At 41.5% G+C, this 25,975-nt stretch overlaps 1 protein-coding gene and 1 pseudogene across 1 annotated transcript in view; one reads left to right on the forward strand and one right to left on the reverse strand.

The window, feature by feature from the left end:
* MKRN2 (makorin ring finger protein 2) overlaps nt 1-25,975 on the reverse strand; it is a 35,613-nt gene that overhangs the window by 5,965 nt on the left and 3,673 nt on the right. The window contains exons 2-6 of the mRNA XM_016209908.2: nt 10,599-10,727; nt 9,308-9,489; nt 7,534-7,835; nt 5,835-6,049; nt 4,034-4,144 (exon numbers count right to left, since the gene is read on the reverse strand). Coding sequence (XP_016065394.1) covers nt 4,034-4,144; nt 5,835-6,049; nt 7,534-7,835; nt 9,308-9,489; nt 10,599-10,727 — 939 coding nt within the window. The remainder of the gene's footprint in view (nt 1-4,033; nt 4,145-5,834; nt 6,050-7,533; nt 7,836-9,307; nt 9,490-10,598; nt 10,728-25,975) is intronic.
* LOC148091440 (zinc finger protein 627-like) lies at nt 11,609-12,810 on the forward strand (annotated as a pseudogene).

Below are 25,975 nucleotides of genomic sequence, written 5' to 3' on the forward strand. Positions count from 1 at the left end.
AGCGAAATGCTAACGGCAGTTCTTGAGGCTGAAGAGAATTACACCACTTGGAAGGAATTATGTACCAAAGAAAGATAGTTACTATTTCCAATGCCCTAAGTATAAACAACTTTTTTCCTCTTTAAAAAAACATACATGTTTTTAAAGGTAAAAATCATATTAGTACCTTGCAGGGTTCTAATGTATATACAACATTACACCCATACATTATAACAGTAAAGTTGCAGGGTATACAATATACAAATATTAGTTGACTTTCTATATACTAACAATGAACTATCAGAAAGAGAAGTTAAAAAAATAATTGCATTTACAATTGCATCAAAAAGAATAAAATATCTAGGAATAAATTTAGCCAAGGTGGTGAGAGACCTGTACACTGAAAACTATTAGGATACTGATGAAATAAAGACCCAAATAAATGGAAAGATAGCATGTATTCATGGATTAGGAGAATAAATATTATTAAAATGTCCATACTATTCAAAGCAATCTACAGATTCAGTGAAATCCCTAAGGCACTCTTCACAGAACAAACATTCCTAAAGTTTGTATGGAATCAAATAGTCAAAGCAATCTTGAGACTCTTGAGAAAGAACAACAAAGCTGGAGGCATCACACTTTCTGATTTCAAGCTATATTACAAAGCTACGGTAATCAAAATGGTACAGAACTAGCATAGAAACAGACACATAGATCAATGGAACAGGATAGAGAGCTCAGACATAAACTCACACATATATGGTCAATTAATCTATGACAAAGGAGCCAAGGATATACAATGGGAAAAGAACAGTATCTTCGATAAACAGTGTTGGGAAAACTGGACAGCCACATGCAAAAGAATGAAACTGGACTACTCTCTTACACCATGCACAAAAATCAATTCAAAACAGACTAAAGACTTGAACATAAGACCTGAAAAAATAAACATAGGGGGTAATAAGTTTTCAGCTATGAGATGGATATAATATAAAACATGGTGACTGACTATAGTTGATAACACTGTATATATCATTGACACCTGCTATCAGAGTAGAGCAAAGTTCTCACACACATACACACAAAAAGATATATGGGATGATGAAGTGTTAATTAACTAGATGGGGGAAATCCCTTCACAACATATATTCAATCACCATGATGTACACTTTAAACATCTTACGATTTTGTCAATTATACCTAAATAAAGTTGAAATTTAAAAAATTACATTGCTACCTTCTGGGGTTCTAACATATATAAATATAACATATGCTCATTATATCTGTAGTGCAAAGGATGGTAATGAGGTAACTGCATATTACATAAGACAATAGGAATATTAATTCTGCCTGTGAAAAATTTAAGATTATATTGTAGCCCCAAGAAAAACCATTAAAAAAAAGAAAAAGCTAAAAAGCTGTAAGTTAAAATGGAATTCTAAAAAATATTCAGAATAGCCAACAGCTAGAAATAGCATGGATATCCATCAAAATGGTACAGGCAGCCCTGCTTTACAGTCCTGATATGCATAATTTCAGTTACCATGTGCTATGGTTTGAATGTTTGCATCCCCCTAAAATTGACAAGATAGGATTAGGAGGTGGGTCCTTTAGGGATGCTTTAAGTCAAAAGCATAGAGCCCTCACCAACAGGATTAGTGTTCTTATAAAAGAGACCCCAGAAAGCTCCCTTGCACCTTCTACTGAGTAATGACACAATGAAGAAGGCACCAGCTATGAATCAGGAAGTGGGTCTTCACCAAAATCCAACCACGTTGACACCTTGATCTTGGAATTCCCAGCCACCAGAACTGTGAAAAATAAATTTCTGCTGTTTATAAGCCACCCATCTAGAATGTTCTTCTCACTAACATCATGGCTTGTTGCCTCATCATCTTTAGGTCTTTGCTCAAATGTTACCACACTGAGGCATTCTCTGGTCTCCCACACTAAAATTGCAGCCCCCTTACTTCCGGTCCCCCACTTCTGGGTATATTTCACTGTGGTATTTTGTTATAGCAACCAGAATGGACTAAGACACCATGTACAAGGAGTTAAATAGTGGCCCTCAAGAAGATAAATCCTAAGACCTGGTACCTGTGAATGTGTCTTTATTTGGGAAAAGGTGCTCTGCAGATGAAGGATCTCAAGATGAGATCATCCTGGATCAATTGGAGGGTCCTAAAACCAATCACACTAGTCTTACAAGGGACGGGGGGGGGGGGGGGGGGGGGGGGGGGGGGGGACGGGACAGAAGAATACAGGGTGGGGCAAAGGTAGGTTTACAGTTCATTTAGAAAATAATACAATAATAAATAATAATACAAGAATAAACACTATCTTTCAGGTACTCACAACTGTAAACCTACTTTTGTCCCACCCTGTATAAAGGGAGAGATGGGAGTTACATTGCCACCTGCAAAGGAACGCCAAGAATTGCCAGCAGCCACTAGAGGCTAGTAGAAAGGCATGGAACAAATTCTCCCTCAGCCTCCAGAAGGAACCAATCCTGCCCATATCTTGATTTTGGACTTCCAATCTTCAGAACTGTATGAGATTAAATTTCTATCATTTTAAGCCACCCTGTTTGTGGTAATTTGTTATAGCACCCTAGGAAACAAATCTACCATGGTTTAGTTAAATAACACTAATTCTTCAACAACACAGTTCAAATTTCAATGACCACAATACATTAACTGTGAGTACCTGCATATAGTACATACTCTGCTGTTAGCTCCTCAGTCCACATCACTATAAATAACAAACAGGCACCATGGTCAGTGACCAACCATGTAACTTTCTTCCAAAGTCTGTGGGTGACTGGTCACTGCATCTGTAATAACAGTTTACAGGCAGCAAAATGTGTAGTTGTGTTGCCTCGTCCCCCAGTGATAAGCCCACAAGACATTTTACAAAAATATATTTGAAAGAAGAAAGTGGCCAACAAATATGAAGTGCAGCAAAGAATGCTGAAGTGAAATTTGGATCCTCAGGCTCTCTGCTCTCACACTTGTGCCATATCCAACACATCAGCAATTCTAAACATATCCAGAATCCAACCACCTCTCATCACCTCCACACCTACTGCCCTGTCATATCTTGCCTGGATTATTATAATAGCCTAACTAGTCTTCCTATTTCCACCTGTGCCTCCTTTTTCAATATATTCTCAATGGATCCACCAGATTGATCCTTTCAGAATATCAATCAGTTCATATCACTCTTCTGAATATCAATCAGTTCATATCACTCCTATCTCATTCAGAATGAAAAGCCTAGTCCACCCAATGACCTACAAAGCCCTATACAATCTGCCCCTCCTCCTGCCCCAGTACCCCTGACCCCTGCCTTGTTTCCAGTATTCTCTCCAATTTGCTCCTCTCACCCAGCCACTCCTTGCTGTTCTTCAAACAAGGTGCACATGCTTCAGCCTCAGAATCTTTGCAAGTGACTATCTCCTCCATCTAGAATAATGTTCTCACTCACATCACGGCTTGTTGCCTCATCTTCTCTAAGTCTTTGCTCAAATGTCACCACACTGAGACACTCTTGGGTCTCCCACACTAAAAATGCAACCCCCTCATTTCCTGTCCCCCATTTCTAGGCATATTTCCCTCCCGAGCCCTTGCTCACCATTTAACATATTTTTTCCTTATGTCTTTTTTTGCTTATTATTCTTATTTTCCTTCACTAAAATATCAGCTGTGTGATTTGTTTCATGCTGTATCGCAAGCAACTAGAAAAGGCCTATCATATAGATCTTTAATTGGTATCTGTTGAAAGAATGAACAGATAACAAGTCAACCTCAGCACCAGAAACAGGATTTCTAGGAGCTAGTGCTCAGCTTAGAAACAAACAAGTCCACTGCACCATGGCTCCGCTCATCTCTGCATTTTCAAAGTCCAACATGATGCCTAAGAAAAGAGCTGAGTGGCCTCAGCCCCCAAGACCACATTCCCAGTGGGAAGGGGAGGCTCTGCAGTTGACGGCAAAGACCAAAACAAGAGCCAAGGCAGGTATCAGGATCATGCCCAAACTCAAAGCACTTACCCCATTCCCTGTTTGAAAGCTTCAATCAACTCGTTCTTTTTATTCTGATCTTCTACCCAATACACACTTGGAATTACAAACTCTGATATCACACGGCATTCTGGACAAGACCTGAAATAAGAATCAGGTTAGTATGGAACAGATTAAGTTACAAATCCTGTGCACAATATACCACTAAACCCCTTGCTCAAATGCATGACCATTCCAGATGTTTCCCAACCAATATATTTACTATTAAAAACATGTTTTACACAACAATAAAAAGACCACTCAATTTTAAAGTGGCAAAGGATTTGAGTAGGCATTTCTCCAAAATGGCCACAAAGCATAGAAAAAGAGGCACAATAATCACTGGTTATCAGAAATGTAAATCTAAGCTACAATACAATATCATTTCACACCTACTAGAATGGCTAAAATCAGAAATAAAAACAATAACAAGTGTTAATGTGCATGTGGGAAAACTGGAATCTTCATGCACTGCTGGTGGGAATGTAAAATGATTCAGACACTTTGGAAAACAGTCCGGCAGTTTCTGAAAATATTAGATGTAGAGCTACCATATGATCCAACAACTCTACTCCTAGGTATCTACCCAAGAGAAATGAAAACATGACAAAAAAACTTGTACATGAATATTTACAGCAGCACCACTGACAATAACCAGAAGGTGGAAGCAGCCCAATGCCTATCACCTGATGAATAAACAAAATGTGGACATCCATACAATGCGGTATTTGGCCATAAAAAACAATGCAGCACTGGTACATGCCATAACACGGCTGAACTCCAAAACCACCATGCTAAGTATAAAATTTAGCCAGACATAAAAAGGCGAAATACTGGAAGATTCCACTTATTTGAAATGTGTAAGACAAATCCATAGGATAGAAGGTAAACTAGTGGTTGCCAGGGGCTGGAAGTAGGGAGAGATGAGCAATGACTGCAAATAGAGGTTTCTTTTTGAGATAATAAAAATACTCTAAAATCAGATTGTAGTAATGGTTGTACAAACTGTGGATACACTAAAAACCACTAAGTTGTACACTTTTATCTCAATAAAGCTGTTATTTTACCTCACAAATGTGTAACTTTAGGCAAGTTATTTGATCTCATCATACCTCAGCTTCCTTCTCTGTAAAATGCGGATCGTAGGGTCTCTGAGAGAAGTGTAAGTTAATGTGTGTGAAGGGTTTCTAAAACAGTTCACAGCATGCAGTGACTTCTCAATATGAGTTAGCTCTTCCCCCTACCCTGTCCTACTGTAGAATGTAAGAATCCTGTGTTGTTATATGTCAATTATATCTCAGTACAGCCTGAGGGGGGGAGAACTGTGTTGGCTCCATGGAGCACATCCCGTTTGCCAGACATGTGAAATGTTTTATGTGCATTAGTCCATTTAATCATCAAATTACCCTATTTTACAGATAGAAAATAAAGCTTAAAAAGGGGAATAAGCAATCAGCCTAAGGGCAGCCACCTGTAACTGTTAGTACTGGAGTCAAACAGGCCATTGCCATTAACCTCACACAAATGATCCCTGCTGAGTGTCCCTCCAATACCCTGAAGCTTGGCAGGAATTGTTACCATATGTCAAAGGAAAAGGTACTTGGGCTCAGGAAGGGTAGTGATGTGCCCAAGTTCACACACCAAGGGGCCAGCACTCACAACTTAACTTATCCTCTGCACTGAAACACCTCTGGAAGACAAGGGAGGGATTAAGAGCAGATGAAAGGTTCCAAATCAAACCCCCCCCCCACCCCACCCCGCTTCTACAGCTAAGACTCCTTGCTGTACTTACTTAATGATTGGGTTCTCAAATTGCTTAGCACACCTCCACTGTCGGATGCAGGACAAGCAGTATGTGTGATTGCAGTTGGAGAGAATCCCAAATCTCCTCTCAGAAGCAGACGCCTTCTCGAGGATCACTTCCATGCAGATACTGCACACTTTGTCCTGACTTGCTTGGAAGGCGAAGGCCTTTTCCATCTCGTGTTCAAATGTTGACATGCAGATCTGAAGTACCGAGAGGGAGGAGGAAAACCTTAGGTTCTGGGCTGCTGGGTAGCGCCGAGAGCTGGCAGCAGCTGCCAGCCACACTGCCACAACCAAGATCAGGAAGGAACACAGACCGTGACTGCTTTAGGCAGGGCCCAGCAATCCCTGGATTCAGGACACAAAGCTTTCTCAGACCACAAAAAGGACTTTATTAAAAGCCATTACAGGCCCAGCCCCTTGTGTTCCTAGCATGATATGGTCTCCTCCAATTTAGAGCTGAGACAGAGGAGGTCCCAAAAGGTTAGAAGACCACTGTGGGACCACAAAGTTCACAAGAACTGGGACCCTGATCTCCTGGCTCCTCTAGGTACCAGCTTTCCCCACTCTGAACCACACTGATACCAGAAATGCCGAATAATCCTTAACTTGAAACATCAGGCTGGCAGTCCAGAGTCAGAGGTAAGCAGCACCACTTCTCAAGAGAACAAATTATTTAATGAATTCACTTACTCAGTAAGCAGGTGATGTACAGTACTGTGTACCAGGGATTAGAGTCAATGAAAAGAATACAAAGACCTCGGCTCTGCCCTTGGGAACTCATAGTGGACACAGATGTGAGATAAGTCAGCATGCAGAGCACAAAGACCTCAGCACACCTGAGTGAAGAAGAAAGCTCTAATTCTGTGCTCACCTGAATACTCCCCTAGGAAAACAATGGAGGGTGGCAGACTCCACCTCCACATACCAGGAGCTGCTCCTCATGGGTTCTACACTGCAGCCTTGGGCTCCTCCCCTGCTCTCTTACCCATCTTCAGAGCCCTGAACCAAGCATAGGGCCCACTCTGAGGCAGTGCCTCCTAAACACTGGGACCTAATGACCGGAAAGGCCCTTTCCAACACTTGGCTCCTCAGATTCTATGATTTGGGGTCCTCAAATTCTCCAGAACTCAGCCTGGCTAGATTGCAGCCACAATGATATGGAAACCTAGAAAGGGTGTGTATGTTATGTGTGTGACAGACATACATACACACTAGGCTCCCGAGCTAGATTTATTCTCTGAACTTTGCATAGCTTTATGTTTCTGATGTCTCTTTTTCTTTTATTCTAAATAATCAAGAATTGTCAGCCCAGCTGGGCGTGGCTCAGTGGTTGAGCATCGAGCTAGGATCCAGGTCAGGGCACATGACCGGGCTGCAGGCTCCATTCCCACTGGGAGGGTGTGCAGGAGGCTCTCCATCAAGATTCTCTCATCATTGATGTTTCTCTCTCTCTCTCTCCTTTCTTCTCTCTCTGAAATCAATAAAGATATTATTTAAAAACACACACAAAAACATTGCACACAAAAAAAGAACTGTCAAATGACAATAGGAAAAAAGGGTATAAATATTCCAGGTACATAATATAGGTATTATTGGCAGACACATACTTGCAGAAATACCAACAATTTTGTCACTTAGTGCATTTCAAATTTCTTAAAACAAGTTCATACAAAGGCTTGTACCTTCTCGTGAGCTTTCCTTTGTTCTGGGTCGAAGGGGTGCAGGACTTGTAACCTACAGATTTCACACATCTCCCCATGCAGGTAGACACAAGCATCCCCAAATCGGCACTCCCCGGCGGCTGCATAGGGGCACAGCTGCTGCTCGCTGCTGTAGGAGCTGCTGGCTTCTAAGTAATCAAGACCACTCCTTATTGCATCTAGGTAGGAATTCGGCTTCATCTCTGGGCTACTCTGGGCGTCATTGCCTCCAGGATTACTCACCACACTTGGGCAAGCCTTTTCTTCAGCCATGCCAGAGAGATCTTAATACAAAACACACAGCACACACATAAATGAAAACTGGCCCAACCACTCTAGTAAACTGCTAGTCAAAACCTAACAGATTAAGCAACTCTGACCTCAGGAATTTCACTCTTGGGAACATATAGGAAGAAACGGGCCAAGAGGGAAAAATAAAAGGAACGGCAAAAATGTTCATAGTGACATTAACTTAAAAATATAATTAGCAACATAGGGAAATAGCAACAACAGACCATGATATACTTATACAAAAGAACACTAAAGTTGCTATTTAAAAATAGCAAGTATGAAAATGTCAACATTTGGACCTGTTAATACTAAAATATGTATATCAGTATGTGTGTGTGTGTATATATATATCCATCCATATATATATATATATATATTCATACATATATACAGTCAAAAGGAATTTAGAATGTGGTCAATAGAATACAGTGGTTTCCTTTATACCAGTAAAGTTACCTATCATTTTAAAGTGAACTAGAGCCCGGCCGGGTATGGCTCAGTGGCTGAGCATCGACCCAGGATCCAGGCAATCGGGGGTCAATTCCCGGTCGGGGCACCTGCCTGGGTTGCAGGCTCAATCCCCAGTCGGGGGTGTGCAGCAGGCAGCCGATCAATGACTCATCATTGATGTTTCTATCTCTCTCTCCCCCTCTCCTTTCCTCTCTCTGAAATCAATAAAGATATATTTTTAAAAATTAAAAAAAAAAAGTGAACTAGAATTAATGAAAATCTGGAGTGAGTCTTGGGGTCCTGAGGTCAGTGTTAAATTGTCCTATGGCCTCCCCTTCTCACACCTAGAGCCCTTCCCTTCCGATCACACACACTTCTGCCTTTTAGAGGGGCCTTATTTAACTGGATCAATTACTCGTTGCTTAGGGTGGTATCTGCCTATCTTATTTCCCACAATTCCGAGAACTAGAAATCCGTTCACCTTCTAAGGACCAGCCAACAAAAACAACTTTTATGATTTGTAGCCTTCTTCCTCCCCAAATCCTTTTCCAGGGTACAGACCACTCCCCAAACCCCAACATGCTATTCTTATTACCAAAGGTACAACCTAAAATGGAAAACACTGGCTCAGTATAAGAACTTAGACTATGAACTGACCTAGAAGTAAAACAGTGATATATGCTCTTTATCAAAATATGTAGCTTTGAAATGAACAGTCTGGTGCTTCTCAGAACTGAGCAACCACCCTATGCAGATGGCAGTTACACACTGAAAAAGAGCCACTAAAAAACTTGGGGCTCAGTCCAGACTTGGGCACAAGACCAAATGCACCATCCAAATACTCTGCAGGAAAATGAAGCCCATTTTCAGGACAGATCTGGTGTCTCTACATTCAGATAGGTTGGTGGGGTATTAGGTTATCAACCCTCTTGTCAAGAGAAGACCAGAAAGAACATGAAAAACGAGACAAGACTGCTTTTCAAAAAGAGGAAACAAAAGGATTCTGCTCACTCACTTCGGTCTCTAAGTACCAATGTTCTTTTCTCACGTTTCCCAGGCTCGTGTAAGTTAGTTTTCACAATGGGTGCAGTGAGGTCGGAAGGAGGGTGAGGACTGTGGAAGCCCGGGGAAGGCACGCTGTGGGGCACGGAGCCCACAGCACCACCAGCTGCAGCAGAGGGCCTTGTGTGATCATATCTAAACAAAACACACAACAGATGTATTATGGACACACTACAAGCACATGTCTCCCACATTACCCAGACATGGAAAGTCCTTCCTTGAGCTCCATTTGCGGAGGTAGAGAGTGAAACAATCTTTCCCCATATTTTAATTGATAAAAGGCTCATCAATAAGTAAGAACTGCCTGGCAACTCAGACTGAGTGGTACACTGCTGTCTACCTCCTATACTTAAGTGTCCTTGTAGGACTTGAGTGGCACAGACATACTGCCCCAGACCACACAAAGAAACCCTGAAAATTCCAGACAGATGTTGAAATGAAATCTGACATCCAATCCAGTGTTCTTTTAGGCAGGGGCCCCCACAATGTTAATAATGGCCAATGTAACAGCTGGAGACCAGCCTTTCCTGGGCTCTCTCTCTGGGGCACTCACTGGCAGGAGTAGGGCAAGGTGGGCCAACTTCCATTATCCCCTAGGCAGCCAGAGGAAGGACTGAAGGGAGCTTTGCAATCCAGGAAAGAGCACAGCAGCTATTCATTATAAAAGGACAGAAGCAGGTTTTTGGAATATTTCCTTGTTTAGAAGTTACAAAATTGCGTACAGATGTCAGTGATAAAAAGGAAGACTCTACGCACATGAATGCTCACTGTAGGGGTACTCACAGCAAAAAACTGGAAGCCACTTAAATTTTTAATGGAGGCATAGTTAATAAAATTATGGTTACTCACTTCGGTCTTGAAGTACCAGTGTTCTTTTCTCACGTTTCCCAGGCTCATTTTAGTTGTAATGTTAACAATATGTAACATTATATAAAGAGCAGCATAGGAAAAAACTTATGACGTGTTAAATGTGGGGAAAAAGCAAGATATAAAATCTTATATATACTATGAGTGCAAATTTATAACTAGAGACTCATAAGAATAAGGCCTGAAAAGTGATTCTGAAAAATTAGTTTTTGGGTACCAAAACTGAGGTTTCAAAATCATTTGCTATACTTCTTGTATTGTCAGATTACTTTTAAATTTAAATTTTCCCCTCAACACCCATGCTCCAAATGAAGGATCCGAATCCCCTATAGTATTCAACTCAGTGTAACAGTTCGGAGCAGTGGCAGAGTTCTTGCCTGCAACGAGTTCCATAGGCGCAGTAGCCCTTCTGATAATACTTGCAGATGGTGGATGGCTTGCTGTTTGCCAAGTCATGTGAGAACAGGCATTGGTTTCCTTCCCGACACACGCCATGCATAAAATACCTGAAGAGACAAGCAGAGGCATCAAACTTTTAGAAGCACACTTTGCTGTATAAAATCGCTGTACTTTGTAATCTAGTATACAAATATTATGCATAAATTATGTATCAAGGCTCTATTTAGCACTAGAGATATATTTCATTGATTCTAAGACACACTGATTTTTAGATGCACCACAACTGATTCAATGACAGCTTTTCTGAAAGAAAAATGACCCCATAAATTTCTATTTTAAGATATAGCCTCTTGATTTGAGGGAACTTACAGGGTATGGTTATAATGGAATCAAAGAGATCTGGGCCCAGCCAGGCGTGGCTCAGCGGTTGAGCATCAACCTAGGATCCAGGCGATCGGGGTTCGATTCCTGGTCAGGGCACATGCCCGGGTTGTGGGCTCGATCCCCAGTCGGGGGCGTGCAGGAGGCAGCCAATCGATGACTCTCTCATCATTGATGTTTCTATCTCTCTCTCTCTTTTCCTCTCTCTGAAATCAATAAAGATATATTTAAAAAAACAAAAAAGAGAGATCTGGGCCCAAGATCCAGCCTGCCACCTTTGAGCAAGTCACAAAATCAGCTTCCCTGGGCCTCACTATCTTTATCTATAAAATGAAAATCACACTACCTACTTTACTGGGTTGTGGTGAGGATCAAATAAGATAGTATAGCACCAAAAGATACACACACACACACACACACACACACACACACACACACACACAATCTCAGAAAGCTTGAAGACATAGCAATAGCACGGAAGGAGGGAGGGAGGGACGGAGGGAGGGGAACAGATTTTTGCTTCTAGCTATGAAGGAGTATGGAACTTGCCCTTCAAAATAAAAAGCTAGAAAACAGAACAAAATACATCAAACAGCAGCTTTCGGACATGGAAAAAGGCAACATAATACTGGTCCTTGAGAGAAGAGAAACAAGGGAGGTGAGCCCCATGTTCAGCTTGACTTTCTGCCTGGAGGCATATTCTGGACCTTGGTGTAGGGAGGGGAACCCCAAATAAAGAACAGCAGGACTGCTGAGCTAAAGAGTCAGAGTGTGGAGTTCAAGGAGGCTGACAGAAGCTTTTGAGGAGCCGGCAAACAGAATCACACATTCATGATAAACTGACTCCTAATAAAGGTGTCAAGGTAATTCAATGGGGGAAAAGAACAGTCTTTTTAACAAATCATGCTGGGAGGATGCTTGCTGCTTGCCCTTCACGGTCCTAGTTGCTGTGCCACAGTGTCTCTCCTGCTGTGATATGTATAGGAAGGATTCAGGGAGGCCCAGGAAACCTAGAAGTGGACTTAGTGGCCTTTGAAGATGCAGCTGTGAAATTCACTCTGGAGGGGTGGGCTTTACAGGATCCTTCATATAAGGAACTCTATAGAGATGTGATGGGAGAAAACTTCAGGAACCTGGCCTCAGTAGGAAAAAAACAGGAAGAGCACGACATTAAAGATTAATACAAAAACCAGGGCAGAAAACTAAGAAATCATATGGTAGAATCTGTGACAGGAAAGAGGATAGTCAATGTAAAGAAAACTTCGGCTTCATTCCAAATTTCAACCTGAGCAAAAACACTCTTCTAGAGTAAAACCATGGGAATATAGTGGGTGTGCAAAAGTCTTTATGCATTATTCATCCCATAATATGCACATCAGATGTCAAACTGGACACAAGCCGTGAGTACCAGAGTTATGGAGAGAAGCCATATAAATGCAGCATATGTGGGAAAATCCTCAGTTATCTCCAGTGTTTTCAAAAACAAGAAAGAAATCACAAAAGAGGAAAAAACCTATACATGTAAGGAATGTGGGAAAACCATTAGTTCTTCAATTTCACCTCAAATACATGAAAGAACCCATACTGGAGAGAAACTCTATCAATGTAAACAATGTGGAAAAGTCTATAGATATCATCAAAGTTTTCAAACACATGAAAGGACTCACACATGAGAAACCCTACGAATGTAAAAAATGTAGTAAAGCCTTCAGTTTCTCAGTCTTCTCTCTTTTTAAAGATCAGTATTTTAACGTCATAAATAATCTCTTATCCAATCCCCTACAAATCTGTGTCCTTGGGGGCATCTAACATAATGTGCAGGGCAAAGAGGTCCTTACTAATTTCCCTATTGGACTAGATTGGACTTAAACAGCTTCAAGCATATAGCCTATGCTTTCCCTTTACTTGGCATCTCCCTGAGACCTGCTATACTGATACCTACATAACAGTGCCTCCATGAATATACTTTGAACAGGGGAAGGGTTCACAGTTGATATAGCAGACTGAAACGGCTTCGGCGATGAGAGTGATAAACCACAGACAGCCCTAGAAATCACTGTTACATAGGGTTGCTAACCCAGAGCAAGACCATTTAGCTGAGGGCGTGTGGGAGGGCTGGAGAGTTGGTTTCCTTTTTCTTTAAATTCTATTTTATTGTTGATACTATTACAGATGTCCCCGAATTCCCCCGCTTACCCTCTTCCTCCCAGATCCTGCCCCCCCTCCCCCAGCCTTCATCACACTACTGTCTGTGTCCATTGGTTATGCATATATGTATGTGAGTTCTCTGGTTAATCCTCCTCCCACTTCCCCGAGATGTCGGTTTGTTCCATGTCTCTGGATCTATTTTGTTCATCAGTTTATTATGTTCATTAGATTCCACTTATAAGTGAGATCATGTGATATTTGTGTTTTTCTGACTGGCTTATTTCACTCAGCATAATAATCTCCAGGTCCACCCATACTGTCTCAAAGGGTAAGAAATTCTTTTTTACAGCTGCGTAGTATTCCACTGTGTAAATGTACCACAGTTTTTTTATCCACTCATCTAGTGATGGGCATTTGGACTGTTTCCAGATCTAAGCTATTGTAAATAACACTGCTACGAACACAGGGGTGCATATATTCTTTCTGATTGGTGCCTTGGGCTTCTTAGGATATATTCCTAGAAGTGGGATCACTGGGTCAAATGGTAGTTCCATTTTTAACTTTTTGAGTAAATTTTCATACTGTGTTCCATAGTGGCTGCACCAATCTGCATTCCCACCAGCAGTGTACTAGCATTTCCTTTTCTTCAGTTCTCTTTGAATACATGAAAGAACTCATGCTGCAGAAAGCCTTATGAATGTCAACAATGTGGTAAAGCCTACATATATTGTAGTGTCCTACCAACACCCCAAAGGTGAGTCACAGGCAAGAACCCTATGAATATAAGGGATGTGGTTTTAGCCTACAGAGATCACATTTCCTTAAAAAGACACAAAATAATTCATACTGGAGAGAAACCTTATGAATGTAAGGAATGTGGGAAAGGCTTCAGATATTATCAAAGGTTTCAAACACATGAATCACAGTGGAGAGAAACCATATAAATAAAAAATATAGTGAAGCATTTAGGCATCCCAGTGATCTTCAAAAACAGAAGAAATCTCACTGGAGAGAAACCCTTTGAATGTAAAAAAAATGTGGTAAAGCCTACAGAGGTCCCAGTTCCTTACAAACACATGAAATAACTCATATTGGAGAGAAACCCTATGAATGTAAGGAACATGGAAAAACTTTCATTTATCACACAACTTTTTGAAGACATGACAATGCACACTGAAGAGAGACCATTTAAAATTTCAGCATTTGGGAGTTTTCAGTTATCCCAATTTCTTTTGAACACATGAAAGGACTCATTGGATAAAACCTCTTAAATGTAAATGACTTGAACTGGCTCAGACCATTACATGTGAAGACTCCCATGGAAAAAAAAAAATGGAAGTAATGTGAGAATGCCTGATAGAAATTAATCCATGGGTATACAGGATGGGGCAAAAGTAGATTTACAGTTGTTTGTATGGAAAATAATACAGTAATTAATAAATAATAATACAAAAATAAACTCTGTGCTTCACAGACAACTATAAACCTACTTTTGCCCCATCCTGTATAATGGACCAGGGATACAAAAGGCTGCCACAAGGTTGTTAGAAAAATTCAAATACCGAACTGTTAGTTTTAAATGGCCCCTTAACACAAAACAACAAAACATTATAAAAAGATACTTAACCTAACTTGATATAAAAAAATATACTTTAGTTCACCCATGGGTCTCACAGGCTTCAAAATGGAGAGAAAATATTATTAAACATTTTAAGGAAAAAAACATTATTGATCTTTTTTTATTATTTTATTTTTTTAAATAAAACACTATTAATCTTATGTACTATTGTTGAAAGACAATTCTTAGAATTATCTCACATGAATATTTGCTTCTTAAACTAATTAGTAGAAATCCACAGTCCAATGATATACTATAAACAGAGCTCAATAAACACAATATATTTACAACATTAATAAGAACTCTTTCAGGCTGTAAGTTTTCTGGCACATTACAGTGTAATAGCATGTTAACAGTGGCAATCTGTGATGGTAAGGTTTATGGTATTTTCATTTTCTTATTTTTGCTGATCTGTACTTTCTAACATTTCTACCATAAACATAAACTGATTTTGTAATAATAAATGGCTGTTTTAGATTTTAAAAATTATAAATACCATTCAATACTGGTGATATGGTTAAAAAAATACATAAAATGCTCCGTACAGTACCTATCACACGTAGGTACCCCCCAAAGTTCAGCTCTTATTAAAGTCTAGTAAAGAATACTGACAAACTGACAGTTACAAGAGTGACCTATGCCTTACCACATGTATGCAGAGTGCTGAGGGACAATAGAGGGCAATGTCCCAGTGGAGGCCATGCCTAAGCTGAGTCTGCACAACGGAGGGGGTGCCAGTTGGCGAGAGGAGTATGTGACAGAAGAGAGGACAGCAAGAAAAAAGGCAGGGAAGGGAGATGTGGTGGTGGGGCAAGGACAGGCCTGTTGAGAGATGAGACTGGAGTATCATTACCCTAATTGTGCTCCAAGATACCTTGGTATCAGCTGTAATATTGATGAATGCATGCTCAAAATAAGAGATAAAGGGCCCACAGTCAAGTCAGCTTAGGAAACCACAGTCTAGTCTGTCTTAGAGATTTACAACAGACAGTAGCAGAGGAAAAGCTATGAGTGTCCTGTTGTAAAGAAAACTGTTTACTCTTATTCAACACACCGCTTCCCAGGTGTTTTTTTTGTTTGTTTTCAGAAAAAGCCACTTGAGCTATAGGATGGAAGACAGATTGGAGAAGGCTGAAAATGTAGGTGAGAAGCTTATTATGAGGTTGCTTTGTAAAGAAGCTTTATCCATGAGCTATCTTTTAACTTATTTAAAAAACATTATGGAGGACAGGAAACAAGATGGCGGCATAGGTAACAGCTGTACCTGCCACCTCCCGCAACCACATCAAAATTACAACTAAAATACAGAACGACCATCAGAATCTCCTGAAATCTAGCTGAACAGAAGCCCTATAACCAGGGAACTAAAGAAGTATTGAGATTGGTAGGAGGGGCGGATCGGGGCTGAATTGTGGAGATGCAGCCACGGGCCCACACCCGGTGCTGCTTAAACCCGGGAGGGACATCTCGGCGGTGGAGGTTTCCTGGAGGAATGAGGGGCCCGAGGCCAGGGCTCCAGGGCCGGGAAGAGAAATCCCCACAACTTCCAGCTGTGAAAACTAGTGGGACTGTTGCTGAGGATCGTGCAGGCTGCAGGAGCCCCAGCAGCTCCTCTTACAGGGCCCCCGCACAGACTCGCTCGGACGTGCTCCCTCCGAGCCCAGCGCCGGGCAGCAGCTTGAAAGGACCTGGGATATTTGGGAGGAGCTAATCTGCCTGAAATTGGGGTGAGAGCTGGAGGGGCAGCTTCCTCCCAGGAAGAAGAGCTGGCAGAGGCCACTGCTGCTTTGGGGAGCCCTCCCCCACAAAGCCGGCAGGCAGGCGCCGTATTTGAATCACCAGCACCTGACTCCCACCTTTGGCCTCGCCCCGGTGATTCCTAGAGGCCCGGCCCCTCCCCACCTGCAGCTCATCCAGGCCATTTCCAGGGGCTTTTCTATGCAAGTGACCTCTCAAGCCTTATGCTTAGGACTTTCCTAAAATCTCTCAAACAAGCAGCAGCGGGCCCCATACAGCTTGATAAGCGGCCCCAGGCCTGGCACTAGCGGCAGCCTGCATTGGTTCATAGCTTGGCCTCTTCTGGACAACGCCAAGCCCAGCACAAGTAGCAGCCAACTATGGTTTGCTGTGTAACTCATGCTGGGTGGCCCTGGGAAATGCACTAACACAGGTTGACTTTGCACCTCCCAGGAGGCCCCAGAGACAGTGCACCTGGTGCCCAGATTCGACCATGCTGGATTACAACCCTACCACAGCCACAAGTGACACTCAAGGGGCGCACTTGGTGAACACCAAACTCTACTGAAGTAAATCATGCTCCATAGGGGTGTCTCCAGCACAGCAGCTCTTTGGCTGTAGTTGCAGCTGGTCATCACAGCCGATTGGCCAGGGGTCAATTCCTCCCAGGGACGCCAACAGCAGCCAAGGCTCAACTATAACAGGACAGTGCACACAGCCCACACAGGGGAGCACCTAGAAGGCCCAGCTCAGGTGACTGGGGAGGCTGAGCCACTGGACCCTACAGGACACCTACTACACAAAGCCACTCTACAAATTCCAGGAGACATAGCAGCTCTACCCAATACCTAGAAACAAACACCTGGAAGCAGCCAAAATGGGGAGGCAAAGAAACATGTCACAAAGGAAAGAACAGAAGAAATCTCTAGAAAAGGAACTAAATGAAATAGAACCAAGCAAGCTACTAGATACAGAGTTCAGAATTTTGTTTATAAGGATGCTCAAGCATATTAGTAAGAGTATTACAAAAACAACTGAGAAAATCAATGACATAAGTACCAATTTGAAATGAAGGCTACATGAACTGAAATAAAGAATTTACAGGGTTTCAACAGTACAGTAGAGGACGCCAAGAATCAAATCAGTGATTTGGAACATGAAGAAACAAAAAACACCCAACCAGAAGAGCAAAAAGAAAAAAGAATCCAGAAATATGAAGATAGTATAAGGATCCCCTGGGACAACTTCAAGCAGCCAAACATTCGTATTATTGGGGTGCCAGAAGGAAAAAGAGAGCAAGAAATTGAAAAACTATTTGAAAAAATAATTACAGAAAACTTCCCCTACCTGGAGAAAGAAATAGACTTAAAAGTCCAGGAAGCACAGAGGGTCCCAAAGAGGCCCACAGCAAGACACATCATAATTAAAATGCCAAAGGTTAAAGACAAAGAAAGATTCTTAAGAGCAGCAAGAGAAAAGCAGTTAGTTACCTACAAGGGAGTACCCATACAAATATCAGCTGATTTCTCAACAGAAACTTTGCAGGCAAGAAGGGAGTGGCAAATATTCAAAGTGATGAAAAACATGGAACTATAACCAAGACTGCTCTACCCAGCAAAGCTATCATTTAGAACTGAAGGTCAGATAAAACAGCTTCACAGATAAGAAAAAGCTAAAGGAGTTCATCACCACCAGACCAGCACTACAGGATATGTTGAAGGCTCTTCTTTACGAAGAAGCTAATGAACAAAAGAATCTGAAGAACTAAATAGATCCAGAGACACTGATGCATGCAACAGACGATGATATTTCAGAGGAAAGAGGGAAGGGGGGTGGAGGATGGGAAGAGATTAACCAAAGAAGTTATATGCATATATGCATAACCCATGGAAATAGACAATAACAGGGTGAAGGCCTGGGAGGCGGTGTGGGAGCGAGGGAGCGGGAGCGAGGTGGAGGGAGTCAATTGGGGGATCAAATGGGACACCTGTAATACTCTCAGTAATAAAGATAAATTACAAAAAAAAAACAAAAACATTATGGAAAACTGCAAACATATACAAAAGTAAACAGAATGGTAGAATGAACTCTCAAGATGTACCAGCACCATCTTTCACATTATCAACTCACAACCATTCTTGTTTGACCCCTTCCTCCTGCTCTGACCCTATATGATCTTGACAATTTATCTTTTTTTAAAAAGAGGGATAACTCACATATCCCTTGAATAAAGATTTTGGGGCAAGATGTTCCCTCACCCCTGCCACCAAACAAGTGTATTATGAGAAATATATAAAACGAGAAAAAAATCCAAAAGATCTGATGAACAATACTATCAACACTCCAGCACTTTCACTTCTTTATCTCATTTAATCCAAACAATACCGAGGAGTATTATTACTATGCCCATGATGTAGAGAGAAAAGGTGAGGTTGAGAGAGATGTGATTTATAGAAGATCTAATTGCCAGGTAGGGGACCCCAACTCTGGTCTTCCCAGATAGCCCTGAATCATTTCCCACCAAAACTGACTTCCCTGTCACTCGGACCTTGTTCATGTGTCCCCTGTGTAAAACACTGTACCCCATCTTTCACTGCACTAAATTGTAATAATCCACCTCCCTTCATGGTCTAGTGTGAGTGAAGCCCAGGATTCTTTTCTTCCTCCAACCCCACCGATTCACTGGTGGCAGCCACTGGTATGAAACTTTCCAGTATGAGGCCCCTAAACCAAGCAAGCTAGTGCTCTTAACACAAAGTCAGGAACATCTGATCACTAATGAAGAATGCCTGGGAATAACTTCAGGAAGGCTCAATCAGAAAATTATTAAATGCCACTGAATGCAGAAAGTGTAAATCTAACCATTATATGGTTCTGCCAGGAACTGGATAAAGGACTGACAACAGAAGGCAGGGAATGGTCTCTAAGGTAGGCCAGGAAGACCTAAGAGACCCAGACTGCCCTTTCCAGAGAAAGGGTGCTAGAGGATACAAGTAACAATTTATGCTGCACATCAGCCCCCTACAATGGGTGTGGGAGGCTGCCTCAACTGGAGGCCATAAGGCTTAAAGACTTTCTATCCTTCCCTGCTCTCCAAGCATACTTCTTTCTTCACCTTTTCATCTCCCCAAAAGCAGAGAAACCGTTGACTAGAACCTGACAGTTTCTTTTCTCCCAGGAAGATGAAAATGATAGTTTTTATGGCAGTCTTTCCTGCATTTGGCTAACATGTACCATCTTTAAGGACACCAACAGAATCAAATTTCTGAGCCTACAAAGGTAAGAACTGGACCCTGAGACTTAAGTGACTATACGGGGGTGATACCCTATAGAGTCTTTTCTAGGTGTTCAGCTAGGCTTTTCCCAGGCAACACCCTGGCTTCCTCTAGATCAGAGACTGTACAGTAACTTGCTATAAGTCTGTTGTAGGTAAAGAAAGGAAGAGAAGGGAAGGGGGGAGGAAAGGAGGAAGGAAATAGCACAGAGTCTGAAAAACTAAGGTATTCTTTGTTAGAAACCTAAGAGGAGTCTGGTCAAGATAGTAGGCAAAAGCATGACTGCCTCCTCCCATGACCACATCAAAATTACAAGTAAATTATGGAATAACCATCATTGAGAACCACCTGAAGAGTTAGCTGAACAGAAGTCCTGTAACTAAGGATAGACAAAAGAAGCTACAACGACACAGGCAGGAGGGGTGGAGATGCAGAATAGGTAGATCTCACACCCATGGTGTGGCAATTAAGTACTGGGAGGGATATCTTGGTTGTGAGAGCCCCACACCGAGCTCCCAGGCGGAACATGAGTGCTGGGAAGGTGTCCCCATAACATCTAGCTGTGAAAACCAGCAGGGATTGTGTCTAAGTGAGACAGAGATCTAAGAGCGCTGCAGATCTAAGAGCTCACTCTAAGCCCCCGCACAGGGGCAGCAGCTCAAAAAGCAGCAGGGACATACGAGGAGGAACTAAACAGACCAGCTTCAGGATGAGGGCAGGACGACTAGGGGTCAGGATAGCTCTCCCCCCATGGAAGTGCTGGCAGGGGTCATAGTCCCTTTGTTGAACTCTCCTCCCACCCAGTCAGGTGCCAAATCTGAGGTCTCCATTAACCTGGCCAACATTGTTTGTCCTACCCTGGTGATTCTGGGACTCTGACCCACCCAACTCGTGCACCCAGCCCACCACTTCCAGCATCTTTTCCACAAAAGTGGCCTGCCTCAACTTGTACTGTGGACTTACCTAAAACCTCTAGAAGGTCCACAAACCCCAGACAAGCAGCAGTTGGCTTTGGTGTGCCCTCTTGCTAAGCAGCCCCCAAGCCCAGCACAAGTGGTGACTGACTCAACTTTCATTGTAATTCCCATCAGATGACCCCAAGCATGACATAAACAGCGGCCAGTCTTGGCTTAGAACATGCTTCAATTAAGTGGCCACAAGCCTGGCATGAATGGAGGCTGACCTTGAGGCAGGATAAGAGGGAAAAGGGAAACTGAGGCAGATGGTTAGACAAATGGGGCCAAACAATTTGAGTAATTTACAGCCAGCTAGTAAATCACAAGATCTCAACCAAGGACACTTGAGACCAAATAGTTTCCACCTCTCCTCCTAAACCAGAGAATAAATAGCTTAAATCACTCTAGTCAGGGTGACAGATAACAGAGACTCAATTAGTGCCATTTGTGCCAGCCAAACCCAAGGACAGATGAAGTCAAGGGAATAAATAAAAAAATCCCAATTAGAACCAAACAAATCCAGGACAGAGGTAAAGCTTACCAGAAAATGACCGTGGTCCCTCCATGTGCTCATTTTGGCACATCTGCATATTAAAGAACCTGGAAAGCTGATGAACATTCTGCTGAGACCCTCCCCGAGGGTTCCCACCTTTAAGAAACAGATAAGAACCCTCAAAATAAAGAACCCAATGTGCTCTCCTTGGAGCATGCCTGCACCCCTCCTTTTCTTGGGCATGAACTTTTACTTTGTCCTAATATCTAAATGTCCTCAAAAGACTTGAAAACAGGGGGAAGAATGGGCAGCAGCAGCTCATCCTGGGCTAACCCCTTGAACCTGTCTCCAAAGTTCTCTTTTTTTCTAACTTTTCAGCAGCCCCACCTTGGCTCACTTCTATCACTGCGACTTTTACTTCTCAGTGAGTCCATGCAGCCAGCATGGCTCACTTCTTTCCTATAACATTTCTAGAGGGCCAAAGCAGTGCACTGTCTAGGCTCTCTCCTGTTGCTTCTTCTATCCTAAGCCGTTCCTTTGTTTCACTGTCTCCAGATCTAATAAGCATACTCTCAAAATCATCTGGACTCACCCTGGCCAGTGTTGCTTGGTGGTTAGAGCATCAGCCCACACACTGAAGCGTTACAGGTTCAATTTCTGGTCAAGGGCATGTGCCTGGGTTGCAGGTTCAATCCCTGCCCTGGTCAGGGCGTATGTGGAAGGCAACCAATCAATGTGTATCTCTCTCATATCGATGTTTCTCTCTCTATCACCATTAAACCTGTATTACAAGAATTGTGGGGGTTTTTTTGTTTTTAAATATATCTTTATTGATTTCAGAGAGAGGAAGGGAGAGGGTGATAGAAACATCAATGATGAGAGACTCATTGATTGGCTGCAGCCCGCAACCCAGGCATGTACCCTGACTGGAAATCGAACCCCGATCTCCTGGATCCTAGGTCGATGCTCAACCGCTAAGCCATGCCTGGTTGGGCTACAAGAATTGTTAAAGGGAGTTCTTTAAGAAGAAAAGATAAAAAATACGAATAAAAAAATATAGGAAAGAAAAAATCCTCAAAGGCAAACAATAAAAGCAGTAGATCAGTCAACTATAAAGCTAATACAAAGTTTAAAAAGTAAAAGTGGGAAGATTATGTGTAATTAAAATAAATTAAGGGATACACACAAACACATGCACAGAAGAATTAAAAAATGACAAAAACATAAATGTGTAGTGAGTGAGCAAAAATTGTAGTGATTTTTAAGATACATTTGAAATTAAGTGACCACCAACTTAAAATAGACTGCTATAAATATAGCTAGATATATATGAAACACATGGTAACCACAAATCAAAAATCTACAGAAGATATACAAAAAATAAAGAGAAAGGAATCCAAACACAACACTTCAGAGTTGTCAATACACAAGAGAGCAAGAAAACAAAAAACTAAAAAACAGAGAACTACAAAAACAATCAGAAAAACAAATTAATAAAATGGCAATAGCTATATTCAATAATTACTTTAAATGTAAATGGACTAAAGGCTCTAATCACCCTAAGACATAGGGTAGCTAATATCCTACTAAACAATTAATGAATGGGTTAACAACGAGATCAGGGAATAAATCAAAAGATACCTTGAGACGAATGAAAATACAACAACCCAAAATCTATGGGACACAACAAAAGCAGCACTAACAGGGAAATTCATAGTAATATATGCCTACCTCAAGAAACAAAAAAAATCTCAAATCAACAATCTAATCTTACACCTAAATGAACTAGAAAAAGAACAAACAAATCCCAAAGTGAGCAGAAGGAAGGAAATAATAAAGATCAGAGCAGAAATAAACAAAACAGAGTTTAAAAAAACAAAAGATCTCTTCCCCCTTCCTCTCTCTGAAATCAATAAGATAAAAAAAAAAAAGAAAGAAAAGAAATCTTGCCATTTGAGGCAACATGGACAGACCTAGAGGGTATTAAGCTAAGTGAAATAAGTCAGACAGAGAAAGACAAATACCATATGATTTCACATATGGAATGTAAAAAATAAAATAAACAAACAAAACTCATAGATACAGAGAACAAATTGATGGTCGCCAGATGGGAGGGGGTAGTGGGGATAGGTAAAAAAGGTGAGGGGATTAAGAATTACAAAAAAGCAATTATAAAAATAGTCAGAGGGATGTAAAGTACAGTGTAGGGAATATAGTCAATAATACTATAATAACTATGTATGGTGTCAGATGGTACTAGACTTATCAGGTTGATCACACTGTAAATTATATAAGCATTTAATCACTATGTTGTACACTTGAAACTAATATAATATTGTACATCAAGTGTAATTGAAAAATGAAAAATTTTAAAAACAGAAACTTAAGAGGAACTTTATTTAAAAAGGCCTATCTCAAAGGGATCTTGTTATTCACAATATTGCTTTTAAGTGTGCAGAAAAGAGTTAACACAGCAGGTCTGAGCCTGCTATCCTTAGAAAGGCATGTTTACAAGGCTGGTCCCTGCTAGCATCTGGAGTGTGGCTGGTAAACTGTGATATAAAATTTCCCTAAGTGATAAGACTGGCTCACTGTGTCTTAACTGTACAATGTAGTTTATGCTGAACATCTGCCTTCCTTCTAGGAGTCTAGAATTTTGGTAGATGCTAAGTAGAGGGTGACCAGTTAGGGTAATGAATCTCTAATGGGCTTCCCAGGACACATGTTGCAGCATTTCTGTTGCTGGGGGCAAAGTATGCTGCGTGACCTTTCATAGGAGAGAGTGAAGTAGGAAGCCTGCACATGGGTTCCTCCAGATGCTGCCTGTCTTTTTCCCTTGTGATCCAGCTGTGACTCCTTACTACATCACTGTCATAAATCTTAGCCCTGAATACAGCTATATGCTGAGTCCTGTGGGTCTTTCTAGCCAATCTACAGACATAGGGGTGGCCTTGGGAATTCTGGACACACAAGTGTATTATACTTCTAAACAGTTTAATAATTCTTTCTGAAAAATTCTACTCAAAATCAAGACTGAAATACTATTTCAATAGTCCTCAAATATGGTAATCTCTGATCTTTGAAGACATAAAAGTTAAAAAAAAAAAAAAATCAGTGCCAAGAGCCAAGCCTGAAAGGCAGTTATCAGAATTAGTAAACTCATAAATACTAGAAGAGAACAGGCTCAAAGTGGGTATACAAACAGTTGCACAAAAGTGAGATCTAACAAATACTTCATTAATAGTTTCTTTTGGAGAAACAAGACAAGATGGTTTCCTGGGAAAAAAAGCAAACCAGGGTAGAAGATGGCCAGATGTCCTCTACCAGATACTATTTGTTAACCAGGCACGTAAGAGGGAAGTTTTTTTGCACTGGTTATACAAGGATGCATTTTATAATTCTACCACCACATCCCACAAGTCATATTCAGAAAATCTGCCTTCCAAATTGTATTCACTAATTATTTCCCATTAAGAAAACAAATATTTAACTACCAACCAGAGCCTCTAGTGAGTTTTACTACTAATAAGCTGGTGACTTCATGCAGCCATTTCACTTCGGCAAGTGACTGAGCTCAAATTTAAAGAGGTTCAAAAATAACTTCCAAACCACCATCACTGCCTTCAAGAAAGGTGAGTATGAAACTAGTTATGTAAGAGGCAAAGCCAGCCCAGTCTTCTTTTTGTAGCGTATGTTACCATTTCCACTCCCCAGTGACAAGCACAAAACTACCTTGACTACATCCTGCCTGACCTTTGGGGCATCTTTGTCAACCACTTATAGCCATTCCTCCCCATCTATGTTATACTAAACTTAATACAGGCCTCTTTCATATTATACCTTATAGTGAATTTCCCACTGTCCACCCTTCCTGATGGCCAAATCATCCATCCCTTTTATCTTCCTTAGAGATATGAAGTGGGGTGGAGGATGGGGGGTGGGTAGTGCCAGGGCTGGGAAGTACATAGCTAGAGACTCAAAAAGAGTAGGGAGATTCTTTCTGGGGGACACTCCAAAGGGGTCTGCTATTCTGGGTGATCCCAAAAGACTGTTTCAGACAGTATGGCTATTATAGGTTGCAAAGGATATCAGTTCACTATGAGCCCAGAACGGCCAGACGTGCTAGCTACAGCTGAAGGCTGAAAAAAACAGAATCAAATCTGGTTTCTTTTTTTTTTTTTAAATAGACTTTATTTTTTTTAATCCTTACCAGAGGATATTTTCTCCACTGCTTTTCAGAGAGAGTGGAAGGGAGAAAGAGAGACAGACAGAGAGAGACAGAGAAACTGACTGGTTGCCTCCCACACACGCCCCGACCTGGCCAGGGAACCTGCAATCCAGGTACGAGTCCTTGACTGGAATCGAACCAGAGACCCTTTGGTCTGCAGGCTGATACTCTAACCACTGAGCAACCCCGGCTAGAGTCACTCTGGTTTCTTGAAGGCCTTTCAATGGTGCCTGTCTGCAGTAGAACACTTTTGCAAATCATCTCCAAGTAAATGGATAATTTGCATTCTCCCTTTATATTTTCCTACATATTTTTCCAGGCTTAAAATTTCTGGCTGTACTGCTTGTAACAACAGATCTGTCAAGGGGGAAAGGAGGTAGCTAATGCTAGGCATGGTAAAAGGCTTGAAATAAACATACTAGAATACTGTGTAGTGGTTCAGTGAAGACTCTGAAGTCAGACAGCTTGCTATGTGACCTTGAGCAAATTAAGTCTCCAAGCCTCAGTTTCCCCATCTGC

The sequence above is a fragment of the Miniopterus natalensis genome, chromosome 15 (assembly GCF_054644295.1).
Source record: "Miniopterus natalensis isolate mMinNat1 chromosome 15, mMinNat1.hap1, whole genome shotgun sequence".
Taxonomy (NCBI): Eukaryota; Metazoa; Chordata; class Mammalia; order Chiroptera; family Miniopteridae; genus Miniopterus; species Miniopterus natalensis.